This window comes from Ovis aries, chromosome 17 (assembly GCF_016772045.2).
Source record: "Ovis aries strain OAR_USU_Benz2616 breed Rambouillet chromosome 17, ARS-UI_Ramb_v3.0, whole genome shotgun sequence".
Lineage (NCBI taxonomy): Eukaryota > Metazoa > Chordata > Mammalia > Artiodactyla > Bovidae > Ovis > Ovis aries.
The window spans coordinates 4,258,888-4,270,904 of record NC_056070.1 but is presented as its reverse complement, the minus strand read 5'-3'; the positions used below and the strand labels follow the sequence as shown (position 1 = coordinate 4,270,904).

General features: G+C 43.7%; 1 protein-coding gene across 14 annotated transcripts in view; it reads left to right on the top strand.

Moving 5' to 3' along the window:
- TMEM131L (transmembrane 131 like) overlaps nt 1-12,017 on the top strand; it is a 173,390-nt gene that overhangs the window by 123,295 nt on the left and 38,078 nt on the right. For all 14 annotated transcript variants that reach the window (XM_042234251.1, XM_027956227.2, XM_027956226.2 and 11 more), the window contains 9 exons: nt 606-696; nt 1,227-1,380; nt 1,933-2,103; nt 3,398-3,467; nt 4,525-4,642; nt 6,430-6,571; nt 7,719-7,828; nt 8,840-8,912; nt 11,681-11,808. In XM_042234251.1, the coding sequence (XP_042090185.1) occupies nt 606-696; nt 1,227-1,380; nt 1,933-2,103; nt 3,398-3,467; nt 4,525-4,642; nt 6,430-6,571; nt 7,719-7,828; nt 8,840-8,912; nt 11,681-11,808 (1,057 nt within the window). The remainder of the gene's footprint in view (nt 1-605; nt 697-1,226; nt 1,381-1,932; nt 2,104-3,397; nt 3,468-4,524; nt 4,643-6,429; nt 6,572-7,718; nt 7,829-8,839; nt 8,913-11,680; nt 11,809-12,017) is intronic.

The window sequence follows — 12,017 nt, the reverse complement described above, 5'->3', positions numbered from 1 at the left end:
GTCCACCTGTTCATGTCTGGCTTACACCTCCACACGCATCTCTTCACCCACCCTAGTGGGCTTGACTCTTCACTTTTGTCGTCTCTGCAGATCCAAGGACTTACCTGTTAGTTCAGTTCAGTTCAGTCGCTCAGTTGTGTCCGACTCTTTGCGACCCCATGGACTGCAGCAGGCCAGGCCTCCCTGTCCATCACCAACTCCTGGAGTTTACTCAAACTCATGTCCATTGAGTCAGTGATGCCATCCAGCCATCTCATCCTCTGCCGTCCCCTTCTCCTCCTGCCTTCAATCTTGCCTCTTAAGATCTTTCTTTACTAAAGGAGAGCCACAAAGCGTTGACTCTCGTTTCCTCCAAAAGAAGAAATGAGAGGTTGGTTTAGCAAAGAGGGGGGTAGTACCATGTTCTGGGTAACTGACAACCAGCCAGTAAGGAAGAAAGATAGTGTTCAAGAAAGGATTTTACCATTTATATCTCATGCACGATTTTAATGGAGACAAAAATGTGAAGTGATTAAAATGTTATAGATAAAACAGTTATTTTCATTTGGGCAAATGAAAGAAGAGATACTGATTCTTCACATTTATTTCCTCCTGCCTCCCAACAGCTCCGTCCTGTGAGAGTGGGGTAAGAGAAGACAGAAAGAAAAAAGACTCTCCGACACTAAAAGCGTGCCTCTCCTCCCCTGTGGTTCAAGGGTGGGTTTCATTCCTCTTTCCCTGGAATTGTTTGCTTCCCTGCCCTGCCGTAGCCCGGAGGTGACTTTAACAAGGAAGTGATAACTTGTGTGATTCTCTCTCTGGACTCTTGCAGAGTTAGCAATGCTAGAAGGCTGTGAAAGGGTGTTTGCAGGATGGGAAAGGGGAAGCTGAATGATGGAGGTGGTGGATGGGATCCGGGCCAGGCAGCCGTGTGTGGAAGGAGGAAAGCACATTCCCGCCACGTTTCTGAGTTACCTTCGGGGTCTGGTTTCTGCCTGGTGGCCTCTGTGAGCTGTCCTGGTGCTGGCCACACTGCACCCTTGGGCCTTCAGATGCTCCGCTTGTGGGCAGGAAGGCTGAAGAAGGCGCTGACATTCATTCTGTGATGCTTTTATGCAATGACTGTGGTTTTTTTTAGATTAGGTTAGGGTTATATGCGACCGTTCTGTTGGAGTTAGAGGCTCATTCTCGCCCTTACGGTTGTCTGCATACATGGGACTGATGTTGTGACTGTCCTGTGTTCGCAGGTATTTTCGAATGGACCCTTCTGCCACCCAGTTTCACATAGAGAATCACGAGAATACTTCAGGGCTTTGGTCCATGTGGTACCTCAACCATTTTGACCGTGGTGTTGTATTAAATGATGTGTTTGTTTCCAAGGAGACCAAGCACATTATAAAGGTACATATGGTATTTTTATTTAAGTTTTAGCCTATTTTAAGCTTTGTTTAAGGTCAAATACTATGAAATTAATTATTTATAAAATCTTTCACTTACAAATTTTAAAGCAAGTATGTTTCTTTTAACATTTTCAGAATTACTTTTAGGCTCTCTTTATTTTTTCAAACTATTGTTCAAGGAGCTCAAAGGGACCAGGATACATCCCATTAGAGATGTTTGTTACTACCATTATTTAAAAATATTATAAATTATAATCTATCCTAAGAAGATTACATTTAGTAAAAATAAGCCTCTTCATGATAAAATAGTAGGTTTTGGTAAAATACCGGCTATGAACATGTCAAGATTACTTTTGTGAATTTAAAAACAAGTGCATGTTAAATATTAAATGACACATTATTTATAGAAAAATGTAGGTATTTGACTGGAAATGATTGAGTAACGTTTTATTTCTCAAAGTGTAGAAGAACTTTAGTATCACACAGTATGATGATTTTAATCATAATTAGCATTAGTTAGGAAAGTAATTTCTCTTACTTCTTTTCTTTTTAGATTCTGAATTTCACTGGCCCTTTATTTCTACCTCCAGGCTGTTGGAAAATATTTTCTTTGAAACTTGCTGTTAAAGACATTGCCCTAAATGTATTCACCCATGTATTTTTGACTACAAACATAGGTGCTGCTTTTGCAATACCTCTTCAGATTTACTCAGCGCCCACCAAGGTATTGTTTACATATGCTAATGATTTATAACTTTTGTAATAATTACTATTTCTTCTTATTAGCTTACCTTATGGTGCTTGGATTTTGTTGATGGAGTTGACCTCATATTTTCTAAGGCTGTCTAAGAAATTAATGGGTATTACCAGGCCAGTCTTAGATGATAAATTGTTTCATATGGAAATCTATTTGAAAACAGCTTCTATTTTTTGTAAAGTAATACATGAAGTAATTTTCAAGTGAAATAAGGTATTACAAGTCGATCTCATTTTCACCTATGTCCAAAATGAGCAAGGACTATGTGCTTGCTATCGTAAACACGTTTGTGCCATTAGTACGTATTTGCAGTGACTTCAAATAAACTAAATTGTTAAATGCTTTATTTAGACCTCTGGTAAGTGACTCTCAGCTGCTCATAATCCTTTTATTTCCTAGTGGGCCATAATCTAAAGCCTGAAAGGATTCGCGATTAAGCAAATACTTTCTAAAGTCTTTGTATATTGTATTTAATTTAGATCTTACCTTAAACATGTCTCATTTTTTCTTAATGTTTATTTCTTTTCATTTAGTTACTGTTATTGCTTCTTTTTGATCCAAGCTCTTCTGTATAATGCTGGGTTCTAATTTTTCACTATGAGACATTCATGCAACCATCTTTATGATTTTTCTCACTAGCGTTGGTGTTTCATAGATAGAATTGCCTTATGTTTTGCTAAAACCTTAAAGATAGGGCTTCTAAAAGTATGGGAAACAAAATGTGAGGTTAATTTTATTAATCCATATTTTGAGCAGGGGAGGTTTCTTAGATATTTCCTTTTTCCATCAAGGGCTGCATATGAGAAGAGTGACTGGGAGGGAGCAGGCAGGCTGCAGGAGTGTGGAAGAGGTGATCCGTGCTTTCCCGACTTAGGAAGTGGAACATTCATTTAAATGTCCTGAATAGCTTAGGAGTTATGATGGATTAGAATACAGTGTTTTAGAAACCCTACTGAGAATATCCTGAGACTAAGTTAATCTTTAATTTAGAAGGCAGCTTGGTGTCTGTAGGGCCCTGGGGGTGCCACTGTGGGTGTAGATTATTGCACAGAATCCATTGTAGTGACCCTGCTGCGAGAGACAGTCAGAGCTCTCAATCAAGGAGAAAGAAGGCCAAGAAATCACTTCCTAGTTGTTTGGCTTCTGGTTAAAGGGAAGTTTGCGGAGGTGGAGGCCCATGTGTGCTATGCGTTTGAGTGCGTTAGGATTTTTGTGTTTAGTGTTGTGTTTTAAGTTATTCATATATTACTTTTCAATCTAGGAAGGGAGTCTGGGTTTTGAAGTGATAGCACATTGTGGCATGCATTATTTCATGGGAAAATCAAAAGCAGGTAAGTATTCTGCCCTTAGGCTTTCTGTAGACCTCTAGTGTTGGGTGGGGTGGGAAGCAGTGAGGAAGATTCACATTTGTAGATGGAATAATTAGTCCTTTAACATCATTGCATCATATTCTGTTCTTTAAGAGCATGATCATTAACCAAATGACTTGAAATTATTAAGAATCCTCCAGAACCGTCTGAGGTACCTGTGTAATTAACACCCCCTTACGTCTTAACTTGCACTTCTGTAAGGGACTTTTTCAAACACGATGTTTGATCATAATAGCAACCTTGTCGCCAGGAACAATTGGACTCTGATTCTTTTATAAAAGGGCTGACTAGAAGTTAGTAAAAAAAAAATAATAATGATAATTTGGAATTGTCTTTGAAGAGAGTATAAGCATCTTATAGGGAGCACTCGTTGTTGTGTGAGACTGGAGGCCAAGGTGTCGATAGAGAAAGCTGTTCCAAGTTTCCTTGCTGCCTGTTGACTTATTAAAATATATAGCCCAAGGAGAGCGTTCTAGCACAGAGGTTTCCTTTGGATGACTCCCACTTTTCCACCCTTGTCTTCTAGCACAGACAAGGCAGGGCAGGCCAGCAGACAGGGACCCGTTTGAGTGTAAACAGGCGCCGCTAGGCTGAGCCCTGCTCGCAGCCCTCGTTTCTGAGGATTGCCGCCTGATTGCGCACTGGCCCTGACCGGTAACCCAGCTCAGAGACGACTAGCGCTTCCTGGCGCAGTTTAGCCTTCTAGGTTTGCAGCTGTTGAACATGTCTGAGTAAGATTTTTCCCTTGTTTCAGGCGGTATTCATGAGCCATGTGTCTTTTATGTTATTACCTTCACATAATTCGATTCAGTTTTGTTTTATACATGTTCCTTTGATTTGATATCTCATTTACCATTGAGTTAGAAGAACCTGGAGCAGAGCAGTCAGCGGACAGGAGTCACTGACCACTTTACTGTCCTCTGGGTTTGAGAAGTTTTAGCCCTCAACCCTTGGCGTTATTTACTAAGTGAACTGTGTTTCCTGTGCATCTAAACAGTCAGTCTGATCTAACTTGTAGAAAATCCTAACTGGGAAGGGAGCCTTTCTCTGGATCGGTCTACCTGGGATGTGGATTCCGAACTTGCAAATACATTGTATGAAAGATGGAAGAAATTAAAACACAGGGACGTCTGCAAGTATGTTCTCCACCTCTGTTTGTTTTTTATATTCCGCACTGGGGGGCGGAGGGGACACTTGAACATAATCTTTGCTGAAATTTCAATAGTGAGTGTTTAATATCCAGCCTGTATTTTGACAAATTTCAAACCTCAGAAGGGTTGAAAAGTATAGTATGATGAGCACTCAAATATTCCTAATTTGGACTCACCAGATGTTTGCATCTTACCACTTTTGCTGTTTTCTCTCTCTCCACCTGCGTCTGTATGCCCGCGTACACACACTTCCTTTTTGCTGAGTCCTTTGAAAGGAAGCTGTAGATACCAGGACGCTTCAGCCCTTAGCGCTTTATTAGGGAAGACTTTCTTTCCTAAGGAACATTCTCCTGCATGTAACTTCACCGTCATTACATACCCAAGGAACTTAACACTGATGGGGTTATTTGAATTAATAAACTGCCCAGACTCACATTTCCCTCGTGTGAAAGTGAAAGTGTTAGTCGCTTAGTCAGGTCCAGCTCTTAGCAACCCCGTGGACTGGAGCTTGCCAAGTTCCTCAGTCCATGGAATTCTCCGCAAGAATACTGGAGGGGATAGCTCTTCCTTTCTCCAAGCGATCTTCCTGCGATGCATGCGGATCTGAACCCAGATCTCCCACGTTGCATGCGGATTCTTTACCATCTGAACCCAGGAAAGCCCCTCGTTGACCCCAGAATGTCCATTATAGCTGTCTTCCTTTTTTAAAATCCAGGATGCATCCAAGGAGCATGCCTCGTATTTAGTCATCATGTTCCCTTACTTTTCTTTAGTGCCCCCCTTTCCTCATCTTTCATAGTGTGATGTTTCAGAGCGTCATAGCCAGCTGTCTTAGGGCACATTCAACACTCTGGATTTTTTGGGATCGCTTCTTCAGGTTTACATTCCTGTTAAACATTTTGGGGAAGAGTACTCATGACTTGGTTGCTCCTGTGTCCTTATCATTGCGTCACCTGAGGAGGGACATAAATATCAATCTGTCCCATTATTGACGTCGTTTGGTTGAATCATTTGACCCTCTCCATTGCAGCCTATGGTTTTCCTTTTACAATGAATAAATAATATGTGCTCTGGTAGTTTGAGTCTGTACACATTTCCTGTTCGCTGAGAATGTTTCACCGTAGGATTTTGGCGCCCACTGATAATCATTGCCTGGGATCAGTTATTGAATTGATGGCTGCAAAAATGGTGATATTGCTAATTATTCTGTTCACTCTACACTCTTTGGAGCATCACTATGAATTCTTTGCTCGTTACCATCATTAGCGTCATTATTATTTTTGAGGTCAGTTTGTCCCAGATTAGGCTGATGGGAGCCCGCCGAGGCTAGCTTTTGGGTCTTTGGTGCGTACCCATCGTTCTTTGAGCACTTCCTTGCTTTCTAGTAAGATGGGGTGTTCCAAGATCATCTTGTGCTTTGCCTCCCCCATACCCTGAACAGGCTTCCCAGGGGGCTCCGTGGTGAAGAATCTACCTGCAATACAGGGGAGGCAGGTTTGATCCCTGGGTCTGGAAGATGGAGGAGGGCATGGCAACCCACTCCAGTATTGTCGCCTGGGAAATCCCATGGACAGAGGAGCCTGGCGGGCCACAGTCCATGGGGCCACACAAAGAGCTGGACACGCCTGAGTGACTGAGTACACACACATCCCCTGAATAAGCCGTGTTTTTCCAAGAGCCTCTTGTTCGTTTTAGTTGGAGTGATATTTAGTGATTTCTTGTTTATATGTCAAAATTATTTCCCATAATTTCTTTCTTTACGAATTTCACAGAAGGACTGTTTTAGGAGTGACTCGGTTTGCCCATTCAAAGAAACCCAAGGAGTCGGAGCCTTTTGCTGTCTTCCTGCCTTGTTTGGTCCCTGAGCCTGGCCTCGTGTTGAACTTCAGTGCCACCGCCCTGAGGAACAGCATGGTGAGGCTCCCACGTCTTCTCATTTCTTTGTCCGTGACACCTCGGCGCTTGAGTTTTTACGTTAACTGAGTATTTCCACCTTGAGATACGGTTCCAGAATCGAAGTTGGAATTTAAGTGACACGTGTATGCCGTTCAGCGCTTCTAGGAGGGAGGTGTCAGAAGAACAAAAGGAGGAATAAACTCAAGAACAGACTGAAATGCTTTAAGCAGATGCATGTTACGAAGCCCGTATTCAGCTCAGAATCCACCAGCTAAGCCAGTACTCAGCTGTAGCCACGGAGGGGGTCGGGGCTGACGCAGGCTTCAGTAGAAGCAAGCGCGTTTGCAACTCGGAAGGGAGCGTCCTCTGTCGCTTTTTGCATCCTCAGCTCCCTTCCTGTGTGGAAGCTTCTCCTGAGCTGATGGCGGAGGAGGGCAGAACAAAGGCAGTGCCACCAGCCTTGAGGTTTTACCTGGAAAGTCTCCTTACCTGAGAGCCAGGCCACTGTGGTCTGAGTAATAATTTATACTTCCTCAGGTACTCATGGAGCTTCCTAGGGAAGACATCCCAAGACTGCTTTTTAAAAGCATTTTATTTTGAAAAGTTCAACTTAAAGAAGAGTTTCAAGAGCAGTACCAAGAACTCCCAGTTGCCCTTCATGCAGATACATGTATTTTTAACATTTGCCATACTTGGCTTGATGTTTCCCCTTTCTGTCCACACACGTCTTTTTATGAGCCGTGTGAGAGTGTCGGACGTGATGCTCCAACTCCACTTCCAGGTGAATTTCTTAAGAACAAGACATCTTCTTGCATATCAGAGTCTAACAAAACCAGAAAACGTAAGCATTAAGCACAACAGTTTCGCCTGATCTGCAGTCTCCGTACAAAGGTTTCCACTTATCCCACTCACATGCGCACTTCACAGCGTCCAGCCCAGGGCCTCTCCTTGCCTGGCCCGGTGGCCTGCGTCTCCTTCCGTCTTCTGCAGCTCCTCCGCCTCACGTTGTGCGGCTGTTATGACGCATGCAGGCCGTTGATTCTCTAGACCGTTCCTGGAATCGCCTAGGTGATGGTTCCTGGTGAGATGCAGGTGATGAGTCTTTGCAGCTGCGTCTCAGGGGTGGTGCTTTCTCCGGAACTGACTCTCCTTCCCACACCTCTAGGTGAAGTACTTCGTGGTGAAGAACCCCTCCTCCTGGCCAGTCTCCCTGCAGCTCCTGCCCGTCTCTTTGTACCCGAAGCCCGAGGCCGCTGCACGCCTGCTGCACAAATGGTAATGCCCAGCCGGTGCAGAGCTCTCACAGGGCGGGGGTGGTTGCTGGGAGGAGTTGAGGGCCTGTCCTGTTAAGACCGCAACTGTTAGCGACTGTCCAGTGTCCTTTGCATTTCCCTGGTTCTGTGCATGGACGTGCGTGGGCTCAGCCTGTGACGTCGACCCCCGGCCCTCTGTGCAGACCCGGTGGCGCGTGCCAGTCCCATGCATCGTGTGGCTCTCCAGTGTTACTGTGTCAGGTTCAGGGCCCAACAGACTGTTCTTTTCTTATCAGGGAAGCTTTCCCGTCATGATTCTTCACGTATACTCCTAAAATTTAGGATTGAAAGCAGTGACTGCTGGGCAGTGCAAGCAGTGAGTTTAGTGGTGGTTTAGTATATTTTAGCCTAGTGTTGTGATACAAGGTGAGATCAGAAGTTGTGTCTGTTAACCTTGTCTTTGTGCCACAGTCATGGTCTCACTTAGAACACTTCCTCTTCTGGCTTAGTGACGCCTCCTCCCCCGTGTCTCAGCTTCAGCGCTGCTGCTGCTGTTTCGGACACGGACTGTTGGATGAGAGAGGAGATGTGCTTGGTGCTTTGGAGGTTGTTGAGCAGCATCCCTAGCTCCCACCCGGTAGATTCCGGTAGGACTTCACCAGCCAGGGCAATCAGAAGTGTCTCCGGGTGTGGCCAGATGGCCGCTGGGAGATGGCATTGTCCTTGGTTGAGAGGCACTCCTGTCAGCTTCCACAGCTTTGAACCATCTGGAGGAAGAGGACTGCTTTGCATGGGGGGCTTTTGTCACCATAGGAGTCTTTACATTCTGTGCTGCCAACATTGTTCGTTCCGCGTATTTACTGTGCCCTTACAACGTACCAGGTCCTGTGGGGGGCGGGCACAGGGATGGCAGGTCAGGGCGAACTGGATGTGCACACACAAACACACACGTTTACTTGTGTGTATATATGCACACATATGTTCTTTCCTGGTGATCGGAATACTGTTTAAATGTTTTTTTTTTTCTCTATAGGTTTGGCACCGATATGCAGATGATTAATTTCACAACCAGTGAATTCCAGCTTACCAAAGCTTGCCCTGACCTGGTAGGATGTCATCTTTAAACAGAAAAAAGAATGCTGACAATCTAGACTCATAGCATACGGGCCGCACTGATTTATGTTTCAAGTGTCTTTTCATAATATATGTGGCTCTCTATTTTTATATGCTAGGAGTTAAGTATACATAGCAGCTTTTTCCAATTAACTAATGCAGCGGGAGCCCGGGGTTCATGTGAGCCTATAAATCATTTTAATTTGATTATTTAGATTCATGTGTGTGAAGAAACAACAATTGACTCAGACCTCTGTAGAAAACTGTAAAACTTGAGACCCCAGAATTTATAATTCTCTTAAAATTCCTCAGCAAAGGAAATTTTAATAAAGGAAAAGCAAACATTTTTTTTTTTAAGTCTTATTAAGCTGGCTTCATGTTTTTAGCAGATAACCCAATTTCTGTGATATTGACCTTACCTATATAAAAGGATTTCTCTGAAATTCTTGCACCTCTGGGCCCTCATGAGGTCTTGCACAAGTACTCTGGAGAGGGAGTAATAAGCATGTCACATGGCGAGGACGTCGCTTGACTGGAAACTGAGTTTTTGCTCAGTCCTTATGTGGGTCCCTGGTGTAGCTGAGTATTTTACTTACGGGTATTTTGTGCTTGGGGCTTCCCTGGTAGCTCAGCTGGTAAAGAATCCACCTGCAATGCAGGAGACCCCAGTTTGATCCCAGGTTGGGAAGATCCCCTGGAGAAGGGCAAAACAACCCACTCCAGTATTCCTGCCTGGAGAATCCCCATGGACAGAGGAGCCTGGTGGGCTACAGTCCATGGGGTCGCAAAGAGTCAGGCACGACTGAGCAGCTAAGCAGCGCAGCACAGCATTCTGTGCTTGAGAGCAATTAAAAGACGAAGCATCTCTTAAAGAAGTATAAACACATGTAGACACACCTATGCATATCGCTGTATTTTTAATGTACACAGCATATTTAAATGTCATAGGTGTTTTCCTCTTCTCTACTCATACCCTCCAAAGATACACTGTTGGCTCTAGAATAACTTGAAAGAGGGAGGCCACAGATAACCTCCAGTGTGAGTTCAAACAGAATGAATCGAAACAAGGTTTTTAGTGGATTTTTAGCAGAGACGTATTTGCAGGAAGAGACGCCAGCAGCAGTGCTCCTTCCCTTTGTCAGCGGTCCAGGCAGCAGCGTCCTGTGCTACTGGGCTGGTCCTGCTTTTTGCCCCTCCAACCAGGCAGCTTCCCAGGAGTGCTGGAGGGTACAGCGAGTCCTCTATGCTAACAGATGTTTCGCCCCACGACCGTTTAATCATGTGTAATCTGAAATTCCAAAAATGATGCCTGTTTCTTTTACACGTTAGTATTCTCTTCAGGCTTAAGCAAATGGTGCAACTCACTTGGAAAAGGTCTTTAATCGGTGATTGACGATTTTCCATAGATTATTACACTTTGTGACAAAGGAAATTATCACCATTGTTAATTTATTACATTTACAAAAAAGGAGAGTATCAGTGTTCCTTTCTTTAAAAAATTTTAATTGGAGGATAATTGTTTTACAATGTTGTGTTGGTATCTGCCATGTAACAGTGTGAGTCAGTGATAAGTATGCATATATCCCCTCCCTCCTGAGCAATATCAGTGCTTTTGACACACAAGTTTAACTTAACATTTTTAATAGAATCATTTGTCATTTAAGAAAGGCCTGCATTTTTCTTTCGTTGGTTTGCTTTTAGAAATGTAGCTCCTTTGGTTAAGAGCATGTGGAATTGGACATCCGAAGTTCCAAATCCAGGTTCCTCCATGTGGCCCTGGGTGAATAATTTAGCCTCTCCAAGTCTCCTCTTTCTCACTTATAATAGTTTTATAGAACGCTTAACATTTTATATACCTAATTATAGTCCAGTGCCTGGCATATAAGAATTGCTTAATAATTAGGGCATTGTTCTTATACTTTAAATATTTAAATTGGCAGCTTTTTTTAGTATTCATATGTGTATAAAGCAGAATTCTTTCCTTCATGAAGTTTATAATTTTAATGAAAATGAATCAAATTCCACTACTGTTTCTTCTTTCCGATAGTATGGGAAATGCTAGTAATAACTGAGGGATAAAACAAATTCAAAAGCTAAAAATACAGAGGAGAGATATTAGGCAGATTATATCGTTATAGCTCTGAAAATTAATACATTACTGTTAGTGAGAAAGAGCTAGGAAAAAACAATGGAAGGAGGGAAAATCTGTCACAATAATGAAGAGCTAAATCTTGAATGTTAAATGTAGAATGCAGTTTATTCAGAGAAAGTTGGGAGTCTTGGGGAGAATAAAAGGAGGATGTGAATGAACAGGTCATTCTCCTGAATGGAGAGACTAAATCTGATAGAGATGGCTTCTTTTTAAACAATAACACAGAGAATTGAGGGTTGTCCAGCAGTGGAAAAGTGCTTTGGTCAGATCCCTGTAGCATTCAGGCAGAGGCTGTTGGTCTGTTTTCTTGGTGACGGTTTACATTCCGGTGAGCTTGCTGGTAAAGGTCTGTAGCCCCAGCTCCCAGCCGGTCCAGGAGGCCCAGCCCCTGTCCAGCGTCCACACTGGGCTGTCCTGCAGCCCCTGCCTCTGCTTCTCAGTTGGGCTCAGCAACTGTTGATGGGCTCGAACTGTCGTGATAAACAAGTTCCACAGGTTGATTTGGATGGTCAGATCCCGACGTTCAAGAAACAGCAGTCATGTTTATGCATTTAATGAAGATGGAGGCTTGCTCTCCAGAAGTTAATTGCATTTACTGATAACTTGCAGGGTGTGCCGTCTGAGGAATCCAGATTTGGCATCCTCCACTTACATCTGCAGCCTTTGGAAAGGAAAAGGGTTGGTGTAGTGTTCACTCCAGCCGACTACGGAAAAGTCAGCTCCCTCATCCTAATCCGGTAGGTCTGTTTCTGTTGCTTTCTGGTTGACTGACTCTTTCTCTCAAGAAGACATAATCTCTTTAGCTAAAAGCTGACATGTCCTCAGGCCCCCAGTGATGAGCTGTGTTGCAGGACTGGAAAGGCAGTGGCTGAGGAGAGCAGCTTCCCGAAGCTCCACATTTAATCTCCCTGGGTGTCAGGCTCCTCCCTGGTACCAGGCAGGACGT